This window comes from Lampris incognitus, chromosome 1 (genome assembly GCF_029633865.1).
Source record: "Lampris incognitus isolate fLamInc1 chromosome 1, fLamInc1.hap2, whole genome shotgun sequence".
In the NCBI taxonomy this organism is placed as follows: domain Eukaryota; kingdom Metazoa; phylum Chordata; class Actinopteri; order Lampriformes; family Lampridae; genus Lampris; species Lampris incognitus.
Window position 1 is genome coordinate 105,359,101 of NC_079211.1, and position 19,542 is coordinate 105,378,642.

Below are 19,542 nucleotides of genomic sequence, written 5' to 3' on the forward strand. Positions count from 1 at the left end.
CAGGTCCAGGAATATTGTCTTGTTCCTCTGGTTTAAAATATAAATACAGGTTTTTGCTATAAAAAAAAATCCCCCATATTCTATCAATCCATCCATTATCCGACCCGCTTATCCTGCTCTCAGGGTCAAAGGGATAGTGGAGCCTGTCCCAGCAGTCATTGAGCGGCAGGCGGGGAGACACCCTGGACAGGCTGCCAGGCCATCACACGGGCCCAATTCCTCATTATTATGCCACAATATCCCGGAATGGATGCTGACAAGAGCTGGTCTTTCTGCTTGACCCATGAAGGGTGGCAGTGGCTCAAGAGATAGAGCAGGTCGTCCGATAACTGGAGGGTTGCTCGTTTGATCCTCGGCTCCTCCTGGCAAAAATGACGGTGTCCCTGAGCAAGACCTTGAATCCCTCACTGCCCCCAATGAACAGCGTTACCTTGCATACCTTGCATAGCTGACACACCATCGGTGTACAAGTGTGTGTGTGTGTGTGAATGAATTAATTGTAAAGCACTTTGAGTGGCTGTTGCAGCTAGAAAGGCGCAAAATGCAACTTGATTGCTTTTAAACTAGCATCTATGTCATGTACCAACAGCAGAGTCCTCCATGTCACAACACCTCTTTTCATACATGGAAAAGAGCAGGGCCGAGCTCTGCTCCAGCCGTAAATGGATCTAAATAGGCTTTAGTACGTCTACATAGTCATCTGTCCCATGGTATTATTTTGTGTGTCTGTGCCGGTGTGCACACTTACATGTCTGTGTGTTTGTTCACGCTAGGGCTGTGCCATTGGAATTAAACTATTTTACTTAAGCACGTCCGGGTAGCATAGCAGTCTATTCTGTTGCCTACCAACACGGGGATCGCCGGTTCAAATCCCCGTGCTACCTCCGGCTTGGTCGGGCGTCCCTACAAACACAATCGGCCGTGTCTGCGCGTGGGAAGCTGGATGTGGGTATGTGTCCTAGGCGCTGCACTAGCGCCTCTTCTGGTCTGTCGGGGCGCCTGTTCGGGGGGGGGGACTGGGGGGAATAGCGTGATACTCCCATGCACTATGTCCCCCTGGTGAAACTCCTCACTGTCAGGTGAAAATAAGCAGCTGGCGACTCCACATGTATCGGAGGAGGCATGTGGTAGTCTGCAGCCCCAATCAGCAGAGACCGGGATGACTCGGAAATGTGGCCAAAATGCAGTTTTGCAAAAAGAGTGGCCAAATGCAATTGAGGGGAAAAAAAGGGGAAGTTTTTATTTTACTTGGAAAACCTGCTCTAGTTAAAAATAGTGTCGATATAAGCTTGATAATGGATGTTGCTATAAGATTACAGAAGTGTAACTGCACAACTTTGTTCATCCGAGTATGAAGATAATACTGGTGATTAAAATGTTTAATCACAATATCAGTCAAATAATCATGATTATCATTTTATGTGTAACAGTGCAGCGTGTTTGTGTGTGTGTGTGTGTTTGTGTTAATATGTGTGTATGACTGAATGTGTTTTGCTCATGTCAGCTTATATGGGTGTGAATTTGTGCCTGTTGAGTATGTGCTTGTGTATCATAATCAAACCTATATTTCTCCATCAAAATATGGTGTTAAATTTAAGAATTTGTCCATGGATGACCTTGCAGCCACACGGTTTCCATATAGTTATTAAAAACAACATTTGCAGGGTGTCCAGGTAGCATAGCGGTCTATTCCGTTCCCTATCGGGCATCCCTACAGACACGATTGGCCGTGTCTGTGAAACCAGATGTGGGCATGTGTCCAGGTCGCTGCACTAGCGCCTCCTCTGGTCGGTCGGGGTGCCTGTTCGGGGAGGGGAGGGGGAACTGAGGGGAATAGCGTGATCCTCCCACGTGCTACTTCCCCCTAGTGAATCTCCTCACTGTCAGGTGAAAAGAAGTGGCTGGCGACTCCACATGCATTGGAGGAGGCATGTGGTAGTCTGCAGCCCTCCCTGGATCGGCAGAGGGGATGGAGCAAGTGACCGAGACGGCTCGGAAAATAATGTAATTGGCCAAGTACAATTGGGGAGTAAAAAGTGGAAAAATAAAAACAACGCCACCCCAACATTTGCTAGAGCAGGGTTGTTAAATGGACCCAGATGGTCGCTGTGACATCAGTGCCTACCTGTCTGAGCTCTTATGTGATGGAGAGGTATCCTTTAAAAATAAAGCTCACTCCATGCATACATCTAGGGATGCACCAATCTAATATTTTTTACTGCCAATGCCGGTTCCAAGTACGAATGTTTAACTATCGGCTGATACCAAGTAAAGATCCAGTCCATTACTTTTGCTGAACATTGCAGACCTTGCCATTAGTTTAGTGTCAATGGGCAAAATAAATTAGATAGAATCAGTTTTATTTTTTTATCCTCATTAAAGAAATACTGGCAGAATTACAGAAGTATCAGGGTTTCCTAAACCAAAGGCACATGTCTCTCTCTCTCTGCCATCAAATTAAAAGACTACTCCTAAGTGCTGGGAAGAAAGAAAAAGCTTCCCCCCCCCCCCACCTAAATTGATTTCTTACACCATGAGCCAAAGCGTTATGACCACTCACAGGTGAAACAAATAACGTTGATTGTCTCCAAACGAGGCGCATGTCAAGGTCTGGGGTAGATTAGATGGTAAGTGAACAATCAGTTCTCATACTCAACGTGTTGGCTGCAGGAGAAATGGGCAGGGGTAAAGACCTGAGTGACTTTGACAAGGCTCACATTGTTATGGCCAGGTGGATGGGTCAGAACATCTCTGAAACAGTAAAGCTTGTGGGGTGCTCCCGGTCAGCAGTGGTGAGTACCTACCGACAGTGGTCCGAGGAGGGACAAACCACAAACCAGCAACAGGGTGTTGGGTGCCCAAGTCTCACTGATACACAAGGGCAGTGAGGGCTATCCCACCCGGTCCGAACCGACAGAAGGTCTGCTATGGCACGAGTCGCAGAAAATGTTAATGATGGTTACTGGAGGAATGTGTCAACATACAGTGTATCGCACCCTGCTGCACATGGGGCTGCGTAGCCACAAACTGGTCAGAGTGCCAATGATGACCCCTGTCCACTGTAGAAAGTGCCTACAATGGGCACGCAAGCATTGGAACTGGATCTTGGAGCAGTGTAAGAAGGTTGTCTGGCCCAACGAGTCCCGTTTTCTTTTAGATCACATGGATGGCCGTGAATGTGTGCACCATATACCTGGGGAAGTGACGGCACCAGGATGCACTGCGGGAAGACAACAAGCCGGTGGAGAGGGTGTGATGCTCTGCTGGGAACCCCTGGAACTGGCCATTCATGTGGGTATCAGTTTGACACATGCCACCAACCTTAACATCCTTGCAGACCAGGTACACCCATTCATGGCAATGGTATTCCCTGATGGCAGTGACCTCTTTCAGCAGGATAATGCGCCTTGCCACACTGTATACGTTGTTCGGGAATGGTTTGAGGAACATGATGAAGTGTTCAAGGTGTTGCCCTGGCCTCCAAATTCTCAAGATCTCAATCCAATTGAGCATCTGTGGGATGTGCTGGACCAACAAGTCCAATCCACAGCGGCTCTACTTCACAATTTACAGGACTTGGAGAATCTGCTGCTAATATTTTGGTGCCAGATACCACAGGACATCTTTAGGGGTCTTGTAAAGTCCATGCCTCGGTAGGGCAGTGCCGTTTTTGCAGCACATGGAGGACCAACAGCATATTAAGCAGGTGGTCATAATGTTTTGGCTCACCAGTGTATATGTGTGTGTGTGTAGGCATGTGTGTATATGCGTGCGTGTTTGTGTGTGTTGCATGTGTGTAGGGTGGCTGGTAGTGTGCAACATCAGTGCAGAAAATGCACAGTGAAAAAAGGTGCAATTTCTGAAACAACTGTATGCTTGTCCTGTCTCCTGCCAGTCAGACAGTATGGTGGTGCTGGTTGTGTTCCTGCTGGCCCTCGCCATAGCTATGGCACTGATGATGTGGTGGTTTTGGCCTCTTTGCTGCAAAGTGGTAAGTTCAAGTTTATTGAAACAGGTAATTTTCCAAAGTTTACTCATTTCAGAAACTTGTCTTAATAGGATGCTCAACAGTAAGTCACATGACATGGAGAATGTTTTTTTTCCCATTGTTTTGAAGTAAAACAAAAACCAAGAGCAACCAATAGTAAACAAAAGGTTTGTTGACATCTGATTCGAAGCTAAGTAAGGGAAATTGTGGTGGTAGGTAACCCTATCTGAAAGTGCAAAACGTACTAGCATCTGCACAACACAAATTGCAGACATTGTATGTATATCAAGAACTGGGGCCGTTACATTCTACATTTTTTCATTCTTTAGATTTTGTCTTTTATATTTTACGATCATATTTTTCCTCTTTGCTATATTTCTTGCCTTTTTTTTTGGTTTGTTTCACCATTGGGAACATCTGCAAGTGAGCATGTCATTGCATTGGTTTGCATAGTGTAACTCTTGCACATAGAAAATACTTGCAGAAGGACACCAGTCCAGTTCTTACACCATTTACAGCTGGTGAACCTACTGGGTTGAATCTGCATTGGGAGGAAAGTGTGTATTGGAAGGCTCAATGTCCTTTGTTCTTCGTAGACAGTTGTATTGTTCCTTAGAGGTATCTAGAAATAGATTTGGTAATACTGGTAAAGAAACTCAACATCTAATGTGTCTTTTCCCTGTGATTGGAACTTAGTTTAGTGGGAAACTTTTTCATGACTCATCTAAGTGTCTTCGTCTGTTCTCAGCTGATGGTCAAAAGTACTCATTGTTCTTTTTTCGGTTCCTAGAAACTAAAATGTACAAGTTCCTAGGAACTTAAATGTGCAAGACCCTGTTGGAATGAAATGCCAGTGTTGTTGTTGTTGGCACCTTCCTCACCACTGGTAAACAGAAATGCAGACAGAAAATAGCTACGGCTGCTATGTGCCATGCAATTTTTCCTGGGAAAGTCCTGGCTGATGGGAACCATTAGAGTGAGATGTTGCAAATTGTTAAAGATTCTGATATTCGTAGATTAGCTGTCGTCTTCAACACGCCGGTAATACAAAATATCAAAAATGACATTTGTTTTCATGTAAAGCTCAAGGATTTTAACTATGACTTTATCATTTTCATTAAGCTGTTATTGCAAACCAAAGAGATGGTGTAGCCGAGATAAGACCGAAATCCCCTCTCGGGAGGCCAGGAAGACAACAGCTTTTTATATTTACCAAACGCTGCTGCGCTGCTTTACAAATCCAACGCTGTCTGGATGAGTAAAGCACCACCGAGTGGGAAGAATCCCTCTGAAAATTCAACGTTCAATTAAAAACCACGTTGTTGAACGTTAACATGCGGTCAGCTCTTCATCGAGGGTTGATCCAAGTTAGTGGGTTACGATTTACATTAACTACATTACATGACACAATCATTACACAACCACAGAGAGTTTGTAGATGTGTCATAACTGATCCAGTACGAGTCATGAAGGTTGTATTCATGTGTCATGGAGTATGCATGTTGGTGAGCACTGGTAGGTAACTACGAGGTTTGCTTAGGGCCGTGATGGAGGATTCAGAAACATCTAATCCTGACTGAGTGTTCAGCTGTCCAGATGCGGTATGGTATAATCATCCACCATGCGGCAACAGAAGATATTAGTGGATCCAAGAAACCAATCAGTAGGCCTAACGCACGAACTATCAGCCTGCAAGGTAGCATCCTGAAAGGCTAAGCTGTTCAGCACCAGGGGGACCGAATCATACGTTGTTAATGTGATACGGCATTACTCTTAAACATATGAATAAAGCCTTTATGACTCATCCTGGATCAGTTATGGCGTATCTACAGATGGTGTATAGCTGTGTAGCGACTGTGTCATGTAATGTAGTTAAACTGTTACCAGTTAGTGTGAGTGACACCTGCATAGGGCCAATACACCCCAATCTACTCACACTGTAGACCAGGGGTCGGGAACCTTTTTGACTGGGAGAGCCATAAAAGCCAAATATTTCTAAATATATTTCATTGAGAGCCATATAGTATTTTTAACGTATAATAAATTAAATATGTCTTACTTTTAATGCGACTTCTGGTGCTGCATGGTTTTGCTGATGGCCTTGTAGTCTGGTTCATACGTGGTGAGGTTGAGCTTCATGCAGGCGTTGAGGCTTCCATCAGTTAAACGTGAGCGTAGGTTGGTCTTAATGTTCCTCATATGCGAGAAAGACTGTTCACATGCATATGTAGAGCCAAACATGGTCAATACGGCAATACTCACACGCTGCATTGTGTGGTATGTCACAGGAAGCTCGTTCCAAGTTTTAAGAATCAGCTGGTCTTCAGGTTGAAGATTTTTAATTTCTGTCCACTTGTGTTCCCTCGCCAGCTCTGCTCGCTGTCGCGCAAGACTTTCCAACTCTCCATTAAGTGACTTGAACTTACTCATCCACATGTCCGATGCCTTCAGGTCAGCAACTTCCAGCTCAAAGTCTCCGATAGAGACCCCGGGGATGCATGTCAGGTCGATTTTGTCCACTGCACACTCATGTGGATGAGTGATGAACTTGAAAAGACCAGTGCGCGCACGAAATTCTCCAAAACGTGCTTTGAATGACTGCAGGAGATTGAACGTAAAGCCAGCTAGCTGCTGGAGATCCAGATGTTGAGTGGAGTCACTTGCTAAGCATGCATCTCTAAATTGTTGCAGTCTTTCAAAGTGCAGAAGGCGACCTGTTTCAATGTCCCTGAGAAAGACTTCCAGCTTGCTTTCAAATGCAAACACTGCTTGTTGAAGGGATGAGATTGTATTTCCAATACCTTGCATTTTCACATTGAGCTGGTTCAGATGGCCAGTTATGTCCACGAGATAGTGAAACTGCAGGAGCCAGTCAGTGTTGTCTAGCTCAGGATGCTTGACGCCTTTCATTTCAAGAAAAGTCCGGATTTCACTCAGGCAAGCTGCAAAACGGCTGAGCACCTTCCCCCTTGACAACCAACGCACGTTGCTGTGTAAAAGCAGACCGGGATAATGATTCCCAACTTCTTCTAACAGAGCTTTAAACTGGCGATCATTTAAAGCTCGGGCAACAATAAAGTTGACCACTCGAATGACCAGAGACATCACCTCGCCAAGCTCCTGGCCACACGTCTGAGCGCAAAGCGCCTCCTGGTGCAGGATGCAATGAAAACTTAGGATGGCTCTCTTTTCATGTTCACGGAGAAGCGCTACAAATCCTTTGTTCTTCCCCAACATACAGGGTGCACCATCAGTACAGACAGAAATAAGTTTATCCATCGGTAGTTTTTTTTCTTTAGCAAACTCCATGAAAGACATGAATAAATCCTCTCCTCTTGTTGTCCCTTTCATTGGCAAAACAGCCAAGCTTTCCTCACGCAGTGTGTCACCTGCAGCATACCTGGCAATGATACTGCACTGAGATAGATGGCTAACGTCTGTTGACTCATCTAACGCGAGAGAAAAGTATGTCCCGGCGTTTATGTCCTTAATTTGTGTTTCCTCGACTTGATTTGCCATCATGATGCTACGATCATGCACAGTTCTTGCTGACAGGGGCATGTCTTTTATTCGTTTGATTATCTTGTCTTTATTTGGGAAGTCATCAAGCATGAATGTTTTGGCATACTCGCCATCTGTGAATGACTTTCCATTCCTTACTATTGCCAAAGCCCCCGCAAAGCTAGCGGAATTCCCGTCACCTTGCTTGGTCCACACACGTAGTTGCTGCTGACTCGTCTGCACTCTCCGCTGTAGCTCCTCGCATGCCCTTTTCCTGCTGTCCCCCGCTGGATATTTCGATGCAAATGAAGCATGGTGCGTATCGAAGTGCCGCTTTATATTTGACCGTTTCATCGATGCAATTTTATCATTGCATATTAGACATACCGCAGATCCTGCTCTCTCCACAAATGCAAATTCCTCTGTCCACGCAGCCTGGAATGCACGGTAATCATCGTCTTTTTTTCTTTTCGCCATCTTTTCCGTTACAAGGGTTGAAGCGGATAAACTAGTTGGCTATCTGATAAAATTGATTTCTTCACCTTTACAATGACCCGGACATGCTCGCGAGCCATTGGTTCCCGACCCGACCCACGGGTGACCCGTGACCCGTGAAATTTATCTTCAAAACTAATTTCTGTTTACTTTAAAATGACACAGTATTATTAAGAAATATCACAAGTATTTTAAAATCAGTTCCAAACTGATTTTTTTGAAAAAAAAATAATTTTCAACTCAAAATTGTCTGGGAGCCATATGCCGTCACCGGAAGAGCCATATATGGCTCGCGAGCCATAGGTTCCCGACCGCTGCTGTAGACTCATCCCCACATTGGCCTGTGCTAGGTAGCATCATCTGAAACCGCGTTCGTGTGCTCCTGCACGAAAAACCCAGCGTTGTTCACAGACTTGTCAGAAAGGGAGGCCGTGTCAAGTATTTTCTCATTTCCACAACTGCTGTTGATTTCCTCAGCCCATGGTGGCTTAGCAACACCACTGAGGAACAGCCTCAAACAGGATGTCAGAAAGCCACATCCTGTGTATCAGTGGCTGGTGGCTGAGTAAGTGGGGTTATGAAACAACTTGCCAGAGGAGAAGAGGTTAAAGTGCAGATGTAGGACACTTTGAAAAGCAGGGTTGTCACTGAGCGGTTTGCAGAAAACTAAAGGACACAAATCAATTATAAGCCAGGATCATAAGAACAAGAGGTTGCAGCAAAGTACGTCAGAAACCCAAGAGATGGACGTCCGGGTAGCTTAGCGGTCTATTCCGTTGCCTACCAACACAGGGATCGGCGATTTGAATCCCCGCGCTACCTCCGGCTTGGTTGGGTGTCCCTGCAACCTACAGACACAATTGGTCCTGTCTGTGGGTGGGAAGCCGGATGTGGGTATGTGTCCTGGTCGCTGCACTAGTGCCTCCTCTGGTCGGTTGGTTGGGGCGCCTGTTCAGGTAACTGGGAGGAATATGGTGAAACTCCTCACTGTCAGGTGAAAAGAAGCAGCTGGTGACTCCACGTGTCAGAGGAGGCATGTGGTAGTCTGCAGCCCTTCCCGGATCGGCAGAGGGGACGGAGCAGTGACCAGGATGGCTTGGGAGAGTGGGGTAATTGGCCAAGTACAATTGGGGAGAAAAGGGAGGTGGAGCCCCCCCCCCCGCCCAAGAGATGAGCCATAGTTTGTTTGTGTGTTGCATGTGCATGACATCAGAGCAGTATGAAAGAGAAGTGAGGGAAAGACCGAATATGAGGAAGTAAACGAAAGCCAAAATAATGCCCTAGTTTCAGTAGGCTTTAAACTGAAATGGAGAAGATAAGTCTTGAATGTGAGACTCGAGTCTCACATTCCATCATTTTGTCTGTCAATATTAATGCTGTTTTATCTAGCCGCCCAACTGCCCCCATGAAAAACCAGCGTCTACCCATTTAGCTGTTTACAAAAACCCACAACAGATTATTGTTCGGGGCTACGAGAGAGGCGCTGCAGATGGGGCACCCTAGTCCTCTCCCTCTCTTTGCCTTTTTTTTTTCTTCTGGGGGATCTGATAAAAGGGAATTTACTGTGCACATACTCACCACCCCCCAAACCCTACCCTCCTAACCCCACCCCCAACCCTAAATGATAGACGTCACCTTGCTTTGAGGACCTGAAGGGAGCCCGTCCAGGATGAGATGGAAGCATATTTTGGAAAACCAACAAAGGCATTAAAATGTAAACCCCCCGCAGCATGTCTGGCCGCGGCCGTGTTTGTCTTGGTGGAGAGAGCTGCTGTCGGCCTCCGCTGCGGGACCCACCAGAGGAGGAGGGCCATGTGTGACTTGTTAATATTTAAACCCCCAGTCTGCCAGGTTTCAGTAGTCGGGATGAGGCCATGCTCGCTCGCACACACACACGCATGAACACACACATGCACATACATACACACACTCTCTCCCTCACTTTTTCTCTCCCTTTCTCCCCGGCATGGGAGCGTGCCAAGAGGGAGGTCATACAAGCTGTGAAGCGATGATTTCTTTGTTTATGATTTGTTTTAGAAATTAAACTCGGAGCGGCGTAGCTCAAACCGGACTCGTGAGGGAGGAAGGGGGGGGGCAGCTGTGAATTACATCACAGTTTTTCCAAATAAGAGACCACTTTGTTTCTAATAGGGATGCACCTGTGTTTTAAAAAAAATTTTTTTTTTTACTGAAACACAGTAGTGCAGTGATTTTTGTACCAGGGTCAGTGTTTCCTGTCCCCACACTCTCATATTATTCAAGGTCGGGTCATATTAAAAAAAGCGGGCGGTGAGGAATTGTAAAGCACGCCGCTTTTAAGTGTGATTAGTTGCCGGCTAGGGTCATTACGCACACATTTTCTCATAAATAGGTGAGCCCACCTACAATTAGATGTACAAATCTTGTTTTTTTTTATTTGTAAATATGCTACCTGCCGCTGTCACGAGAAGCCGCTCAGACACCGCGTGGTGCAGCATGAGCTGATTTTGAGGTTAGGCGAACAAATAGATTATCAACTCCAGTTGGACTATTATGGAAAATGGGCCATATGGGGACGGCGCCCCCCCGTGCGTGCGATTGCGATTGGTCAGATTGCCTGGTGTCGGTGTTGCCGTGAGAGCCGCCGGGGCTAATGTCAGATGGCTAGGTATCCCGCGGTTTTAGTTTTTAATTACGCCATGCCACCGCGTTGTCGAGAGCGTCCTGGTCACATCTGTGCATCAGGTAGTTAGAAAGGAGAACAGCAGATCCCAGTCATTTGTATAATGCTTTATTTATCCCACAATATGTCCAGGAAATCTGCTGCATAATTTTTCAATAAAAGGAGGTAATCCCGTCAACGTAAGGTGCGCCTGAAATGATGTTAATCAGCGTATGGAGAGGCCAACAATAGACCTCTACCGGATTTGCTTACAGCCAGTTGTGTGTCAGAGAGCGATTAATTAACCCTAATTGATTATTTTTCATTATTCTAATGACAACACTACTATGTGGGGAGTGTAATGTTATGCCTGCGCTTAACTGTGAATGAAACAGCTGTTAGGATCTATGATATGCCATAATTACATTGCGCTTTTTTTTTTCCAAAACCAATTTAACAAATGTGTAACGGGCAATGGCGGTGCAGTATCCATCCTCGATGAGTAATGGACAAAGGTCTGACTCTCATTTGGCAGGCTCCTCCTGCTGAGGTATTGTGTCTTGGTGCTAATGCTTTTTATATATAGAGCAGCTTGCTAAAGTCTGCTGTGGGGAGGGGGGGTGGAGGGTGGGCTCTCGGAAGCCGGAGAGTGTTAGGTCAGTTTAAGTTAAACTGTATTGATCTGTTTGGCGAGATAGAAATTTGTCATTTTGCTGCCTATATTGTCCAGACAGAGAAGCATTGATCAGCCTTGGCTCAGCCTCAGATCAGTGCTGATCAGCCTCAGATCGGCCTCAGATCAGCGTCGCCTGTCATTCAAGCCATTCCTGTTCACCTAACACAGAAGCATGGTCGATAAGCATGGGACTGGGCTGTATGTCTGTTCAAATCCTAGAGCAGTCTGGAAAATCTGGGCGGTGAAATAAAGATGCGTTATCGCCTCAACAACAGGAACTACCATTGCGGTTCCTTTGGTTTTAAAACTGAAGCTAAAGACTGGTTTTACTGGACGTCTCCCAGGTGTGAATGTGCATTACAACACCTCACTCAACCTTGCTTGCACAGAATAAAACAGCATGATAAGGTTATAAGACATGATGAGATTGCATCATTAATAATACTGTTGAGACAGTATGTGGCCATTAAGATGCTAAGATGCCATATTTGGAACATGCCTCTCTGTTGTTTTGTTTTCATTGTCTTCACTTCCTCACATGTCAATATCCTTCCTGTCGGACTGAGGCAAGGCTTACCCTGCATCAGTACTGTATATGGCCATTGTACGAGTCCTACTTAATCTGTTTATCCTGCATCCATCCTGCAATAGAACTGTGAAGAGTGGGGGGTGTCCGGGTGGTGTGGCGGTCTATTCCCGTGTTGCCTCCGGGTTGGTTGGGCGTCCCCACAGACACAATCGTCCGTGTCTGCGGGTGGGAAGCTGGATGTGGGTATGTGTCCTGGTCGCGGCACTAGCGCCTCCTCTGGTCGGTCGGGGCACCCGGGGGGGGGGGGACTGGGGGAATAGCGTGATCCTTCCCACGTGCTACGTCCCCCTGGTGAAAGTCCTCGCTGTCAGGTGAAAAGAAGTGGCTGGCGACTCCACATGTATGGGAGGAGGCATGTGGTAGTTTACCGCCCTCCCCGGATCGGCAGAGGGGGTGGAGCAGCGACGAGGATGCCTCAAAAAGAGTGGGGTAATTGTCAAAGTAAAATTGGGGGAAAAAAAACTGAAGAGTGGAAACCATTGAAATAGTACCCAGTACTGCTTTCCTCCTGCACCTGTTTGGTATTAATACTGTATCCAGTGGTAGCCATTATACAAGTACTGCTATCCTTCATTATTACTGCAGACCACTGTATGTTGCATGTGCCACATTCAAAGGAAGTTCAGTTTCGGTAGCACAAAGCAGTGCAGGAAGCAAGCCTGCGGTAAGAAAACAAGCGCTCCTAATGGCGATGACATCTGCATCAGAAATGACTAAATAAATATCTGTTATCCAACTGACAACTGACAAACGCCACCTCTGATGGTGGGCAAGGGTGGGGACTGCTTTGCAATGCAAATCTTAAAAAAAATGGCATATCGTCTTTGAGTGGAGTCGCATTGTGAAAAACCTGCTACTCAGGTGTCATGTCATGCACCAGTGTTGTGAATGATGCTGCCTCGATGGACAGTCTGATGTGTGTGTGTGTGTGTGTGTGTGGTGTGTGTGTGTGTGTGTCTTACTATGCTTGTGGGTTCAGCAACTCATCTCCCGCCCAAACAGCATTTGGAGAAGGGCCCAGGCCTCCTCCTCCTCCTCTGTATCTCACTCGAGCTAATTAACTCCTTAGGACTGTATGATTGGGGGAATTGCTCTGGAGCGCTGAACCCCATCCAATTAATTAAGAGCCATAAACGGGCAGCGGCGCTCGCCCCAAAGACTCCCCTGTCAACAAGTTGATTTTCAGCCTTTTTTTATTTTGCACGGGGGGCCGCTGATGTTGGTTTACAAGCGGCATCCTTGTAATCGGTAGTCATCCGGGGCTGTCGAGGACGCAGGCTGCCCGATTTCAGCGCAGGCTGGCAGAGGCCCGTCATCTGCCGTGAAGACGAGCCCAGGGACGTCTGTGTTTGACTCAGTCTCACCTGTCAGGCGTCACCTCCATCAGCCTCATCACCGCAGGCCCTGACGGTCGAGGGGTGGGTGTGTGTTTTTGTGTCGGTGTGCATGCATGCGTCCTGTCTACATTCCCTGACGGGCGTCTTGCTGACTGCTTGCTGTCTTTTTTGTTGTTGTTTCTTAATCCAGGTCATCAAAGACCCACCACCGCCACCACCGCCTTCCAGACCACCTCCACCCGTGAGTACATCACAACCCCCCCTCCACAGGGCGGGCCTCTGTCCCCATCACCACCACCTGCTCAGACGCAGAGGAGTAGGGTAGCTAGAGACACGGCAGGGAGAATAAAGTCAAGGAAGGATGTGAGAGTAGTCACTGGCGGTTGTGTGAGACAAGCGGCCATATTGGAAGAGTGACATCAACCTACATATTTCAGCATGAGCCTCTCATTTTGTTGCGAAACAAAACAATGTGAATTCCTCATTTCTGTGTGTTGAAAGACAAAGGAATTTTATCGTTGCCAGGCCTCTCTAGTAAGTAAGACAATTTTTTTGTCGAATAATTATTTTCAGACTGATGTCCTCTTTGGTAAGCACCATCGTGTTATTTAACAGGGTCACGACATAGATTAATACCGTACCTTGTTGTCTGGACTGGTGCTGAGTGCAAACACTCACGGCACGGAGTGGGACATAAATGTGTAGATGGTAAATCATAAATAATACGGTGTCCAGTAAAGATTTCAATAGTGTAAATCACTATTTAATTTCACAACTCCTTCTTACTTATTGTACAGGCTCTCGTTGGTCATGTTTCCTGTAGAAAGACCTGAAACCACCTACCTTGTGGGGACATTTTATGGGTCCCCATGGGTCTATTTTAGGGTTAGGACTTGGGTTTAGGGTTAAGGTTAGAATTAGAATTAGGTTAAGGTTAGGGTAAAGGTTAAGGTTAGGCATGAAGTTATGATGGTCAAGGTTAGGGTTAAGGGCTAGGGAATGAATGTGGGGTTCCCCACAAGTATAAGGTGACATGGGGTGTCTGTGTGAGCGTGCACTCTGAAATGTTGAAATTCCCCCCTCTCCCGTCCTTAGGAGCCAGATCCTCTGCCCAAGAAGAAGTGGCCCACTGTGGATGCCTCCTACTATGGTGGGAGAGGAGCCGGAGGGATCAGGCGCATGGAGGTCTGTGCTCGAATCTCTCCCTGCTTTAACTCCATGGCTGACAATTTTCATTCTAGTTCAAGTTTCTACTGTTGGCAAAGTAATTTTACACATACGAACAGTTGGAGTTGGGGGAAGCTTGATATAAAATACACAGGATATAAACCCGTTGCTGTAAGGTAGGAGTAAACAGACTAGTAGTATCTAGACAGATTATCTTCTTGCCTGAGAACATCTAGTACTGTGTAGTACCTGCAGTGAGATACAATGCTCTCTTTGTCCCACTATAAAACCATCTGACTAACAAACAGCTTTGTGAGAGTCGAGCATAGTGGTGGCCGCCAGTCCTGGGAAATCAAATCTGTCTGGTACGAACAGCTGAATCATGCAAGATGACAAACCACATGCCGCAGTTTCAAGCAGAGACTTGACGAATAGAAGTTAAACATTCTGTTCTTTCATCATACTCTTTTCTATTGTAACCTTGGATCTCCTCATGCTACTTATTGTGTAAACCTGCGGCTAGCTGGTGAGGAGGTGCTGATGTAGGCATGTTTATCTCTTCAGCTGGAAGTTTGCGGTGTATACTGGGTTTTGCAGGCAGCTAAGTTTGGAGTGGGGCTGACTGTGTGAGAGTGTGTGTGTATGTGGGTGGGGGGGGGGGCTGGGCTGGGGGAGAGCGGTGCCGGTCAGCCTCGTCAGCCTCATGATGACTCCAACATGACAGGCCCTGCCATCCCCTCGTCCTTGGCCATCCAGGTCTGATTGGATCAAGTCATCGTCGGGATGAAGGATTGAGTGCTGCTGTCTACTTGACGTTCCTGACTCTACCCCCCTCCACACACACACACACACACACACACACACACACACACTCTTTCTGTCTCTCTCACACACACACACCTCTCATACACACAAGCACACACTCTCACACACCTCTTCAACCCCCACCTCCCGAACCTTGGCAGCCCCTTTGTTGTACGCCTCCTCTCCCTGCCCTCCTAGTGGGAATCAGATTTAAAGGCAAACCCCTTCCCTGCTCCCCATCCCTCGCCTCGCCTTCCACCTCCTGCCATACCCCCCCCCCCATCACTTCCCAGCCTAGAGGAAAGTGGATGGCGTGGATGGATTTTCCCAGAATCCTTTGGGATCGCCTACCTCTTGGCTTTTTTTTTCCCTCACGAGTGTAAGCGAGCTGCGAGTGGGGCTCCAGCGCTCCTCTGCTCCTCGACTCCTGCGCCTCTTTCTTCTTACCAGGGCAGGTTGATTGTCTCAGACAGCTCATCTCCACTTCTAAAGGCCCATCCATCCTGCAGATCATGGGGAGAGGTGTTTATTAAAATCAACCTGTCCTCCTCTCTGCATCTCCATGTAAAACAGCATGCCGACAGAACCCACCATTCCCATCTGCTGCCACCGCTCCTCCCAATATTTCAAACACACGAGGAACACGCGACGGTGACACCGTATCTATTATTCAGCAGACCCAGTTCTTTGGTGATACTGCGGGCCCAGGATATGTCACCGAAGTGATTCTGAAAATCTGTTCTATATTGTCGAGGCTTAACCTACAGCTTGAAGACTGTGTCGCTAATTCATCACCCCTCCCCATCCATGTGTGGGTGTTTTTTGTTTTGTTTTTTTTTATTCCGCACAACAGATGTGATGAATTCCATTAAAAATCAGGAGAGCTTCACACACACAACACAAACACACACACACGTGTATGCCTACACTCTCACACACATTGTGCGAAAACGAGTTGATTAGTCAACAGATTTTCCGTTTGTGAGTGCTTTTTGAATGCGGCAACTGTCTTTGTAAACCCCTCCAGCACATATTCTGCATCTGTCCGCTGTAGATGTCCCTCACATGTCTTTCTGGAATTATAATCAGCTGATTTAAAACTCTGTTATCGCTTAACACGAGAACCACCGGGATTTCACTCCTACCCAAAACGATCATGGGCGGTCAAAATGGCAGTTGGTATTTAAACTCTATTCTGTCAAGATTAATACCCAGGTAAGATATTAATGCATTACATATGTTAGTATGTCTGTTAGGAAACTTACTGACACCAAAATCAACATTTTAACCACTACAATACTATTTTTAAATAATTTAAACTTCAGAGAGACATGGTCGAACTCGAATAGCAATATTGAAAAAGTGAAAATATTACCTGAGAAAACGGAAAACACATATTGCTAATCTAACAAACGTAACAAGGCCTATAAAACATGAAATGTAAAAAAAGAGCTGAAAACAAATATTAAAACGGTCCCAAAGAACGACCGGAACTTAAAAACTACTAGAACGACCATGGGCAGTCATTTTGACCACCACGGTTTTTAAACTCTATATTCTGTCAAGATAAATACCCAATTGAGATATTAATGCATTACATATGTTAGTATGTCTGTTATGAAACTGACACCAAAAATTAATATTTTAACAAATTTAATACTATTTTTCAAACAATTTAAAATGGCCGCTGTCCAACGCCTGTAAATACTGCAATGCCTCGGTGGTTGTTATGGTGCGTCTGTAACGGCGTCTGTAACCAGACACGTTGGCAATAATCAAAAATCAGGTTTAGGCTATTACTCTGCACTGGAGAACGCTATAGGACAGAGCAATGAACTTCACGAATGCGACCAACACACGTCATAAATACTGACATGACACGCATGATCACGCACAAATTACGAGTGGTCATTTTGACTGCTCATGGTTGTTTTAGATAGAGCTTCCTCACCTCACCTAGGTCGTCCGTCAGGACGCCTCTTATAGGGTTTCGGTTTTGCGTGTTTGTTTAGAGCATGGGGCGCTACTCCACATGCAGTTGTATGGTTCTCTGCTAACTGGAGGTTTTATGCCTTTCCACTGTCAAGATGCATCGATCATCTGCAAAGCCACGATGTCCCCTGTGCCATAGCAGCAGGGGGACATCGTGGCTTTGCAGGTGATCAATGGTAGATCTTATTTGTGCAATTGGTCTAAAACTCGTTTTAATGCAAATATAAGCAGTTTTAGAAGAATTCAGGGGGCGGCAGGTCTGTAGCCCCCCCCCCCACACACACACACACACAAAGCTGAAAGAGCAGGAAAACTTTCCTTTTCTCTAAACAGTTCCTCATGTGGGAACCAAATCCCAGCCTGCAGTTAAAAGCTCGACCTCAGTAATGTTTACAGCTTGTGAATGTCCTGTTAGGGTTTTCTACCGGCGCTAATACAATGGCGGTTAGGGGTTCCATTCCCTCTGGGGCCAACTCCGCTGAGTGTATCCACTGCAAGCATTTGAGCCCAGCAAACACACTGAGTCAACATCAGCTGAGGCGTCCCTGTTGGGCTGTGCAGGTCCGCTGGGGAGAGAAGGGCTCCACCGAGGAGGGGGCCAGGCTGGAAAAGGCCAAGAACGCCGTGGTGTCCATCCCTGAGGAGGCAGAGGAGCCCATGATCAAGCGGACTCCCAAACCTTCCCCGACCTTCACCCGCACCGAGGACAAATGGTACACCCCCATCAAGGTGAGCTCAGCATCCATTGCCTAACATGCTAAACACACCACATCCTGTTTTTAAACACAACACACACACAGGTTTACACAGGTGTAACTTGGCATGAAAACTCAATCAGTTCGACTTTTGTCTCATTTTCTCATCATTTCTGCCACTCTTTTCTCGAGTTTAAATACTTTCTTTACTCTTCTACTCATTGTTTGTTTCACCTGCACACATTATTTTTCTTGTTTTTCATCAATTGTGTATATATACTTTCCGAATACAGAGCCAAATCTGTCTTAAAAATGAAAGGCATTGGTGTGTGTGTGTGTGTGTGTGTGTGTGTGTGTGTTTTTTTTTTTTTACCATCAGGGCCGTGTCGATGCATTGTGGGCTTTGCTGCGGCGACAGTATGACCGAGTTTCCCTCATGCGTCCAACCTCTGCAGACAAGGTAAGCTTTCAGAGATACCTGCTGAGGTGAAGTCTCAGTCCAGACCCTGAGGCTGCTTGACCCTTGGTCCAAACCGCTAGTGAACCAAAGAAAACTGTCCTCAAGCACAAGAAAAGCCCCTGTGAAAAAAGGGGTAAAACACAATACTTAAACAAAAAATGCCTGGTCAGGTTTGTGTGTCACAGTTCATTCATTACCGTCTGGCACTCGTACAGCAGTTTAGATAAACAGACGACTTCTTCAGCAAACATCTTATTTCAGAACCTTCAGCTCGGATGGAAGTGAGTCAGATCGTCTCCACAAACGAGTGACCGGGTCACTGTGATGCTCCAACCTGCCTTACATAGACATCAGTGAGGGTGGTTGGCCCGGGTCCCAGTGACTCTTGTTTATCACCTCGGTAGCGACGCCTGATGCATTTATACAGGCGTTTACACAAGTGGTCACAGTTGAGAAATCTCATTTGTCAAACACAAACTCCTACAAAGCACAGTTTTGTCATGTTTTATCAGTTGCCATGCCGATGGTGATTGGAGAGCCACTTCTGGCAGCCTTTGTTTTCTGCACTTTATTGTGTCCTTGAACTGTACACGCAAGTGTGGGCGACCTTGTTTAAAAGCCAGGATGCACTTAAGGACATTTTGTGTTGTGATTACGGGTCCTTCGGAGCGGCCAGCTGTACTCGGCTCGGCGTTGTCCTGCAGTATAACCGCACACATGGGTTACGCCTTACTGGAGGGGTTTGCACTTCTAAGGAATACATCTTGGTGGGAATCAAAGATGGAGGGACAAAAACACATCGTAAAGTAGAAAAAGACACACCGCAATGTGCACACTGCAAGAAAAATAGGATCTAAAAACTTCTCGGAGATTATATTCTGCCGTTCGGTGTTCTCATGTCTGGTGTTGTGCTTGGAGGTACTACATAACAGTGTAAGAAAACAGTAGCATGAATATATATGATGCAGGAGAAATGCTAAACTGAATAATCTGAGTAATAATCACATTTTAGCAGTTATCACACGTGAAAAACCCTGTGGCGTGTCAGTACCGTGTTATGTGACGGTTGGAAAGGATGGAGTAAACTTGTGTTTGCCACTCGCTGGTTTCTAAAAATCAAAGGAAGCGGCCAGAGAGTGTTTGGCGTTGCGCTGTTGTTCACTAATGGAGTGATGCATGAGCAGCAGCTGCACAGCC

The 19,542-nt window shown here is 46.3% G+C and overlaps 1 protein-coding gene across 5 annotated transcripts in view; it reads left to right on the plus strand.

The window, feature by feature from the left end:
- antxr2a (ANTXR cell adhesion molecule 2a) overlaps window positions 1–19,542 on the plus strand; it is a 129,427-nt gene that overhangs the window by 36,843 nt on the left and 73,042 nt on the right. For 3 of the 5 annotated variants that reach the window (XR_008810750.1, XM_056286670.1, XM_056286682.1), the window contains exons 12-16: window positions 3,896–3,991; window positions 13,418–13,468; window positions 14,323–14,412; window positions 17,752–17,919; window positions 18,265–18,345. Coding sequence is in view for 3 of the 5 variants with exons in the window: in XM_056286670.1 (XP_056142645.1) it covers window positions 3,896–3,991; window positions 13,418–13,468; window positions 14,323–14,412; window positions 17,752–17,919; window positions 18,265–18,345 (486 nt within the window). In the remaining 2 variants the exon portion in view is untranslated. Of the gene's footprint in view, window positions 1–3,895; window positions 3,992–13,417; window positions 13,469–14,322; window positions 14,413–16,225; window positions 16,369–17,751; window positions 17,920–18,264; window positions 18,346–19,542 lie in introns of those variants that run through there. The other 2 variants (XR_008810752.1, XM_056286688.1) reach the window with 2 other exon arrangements.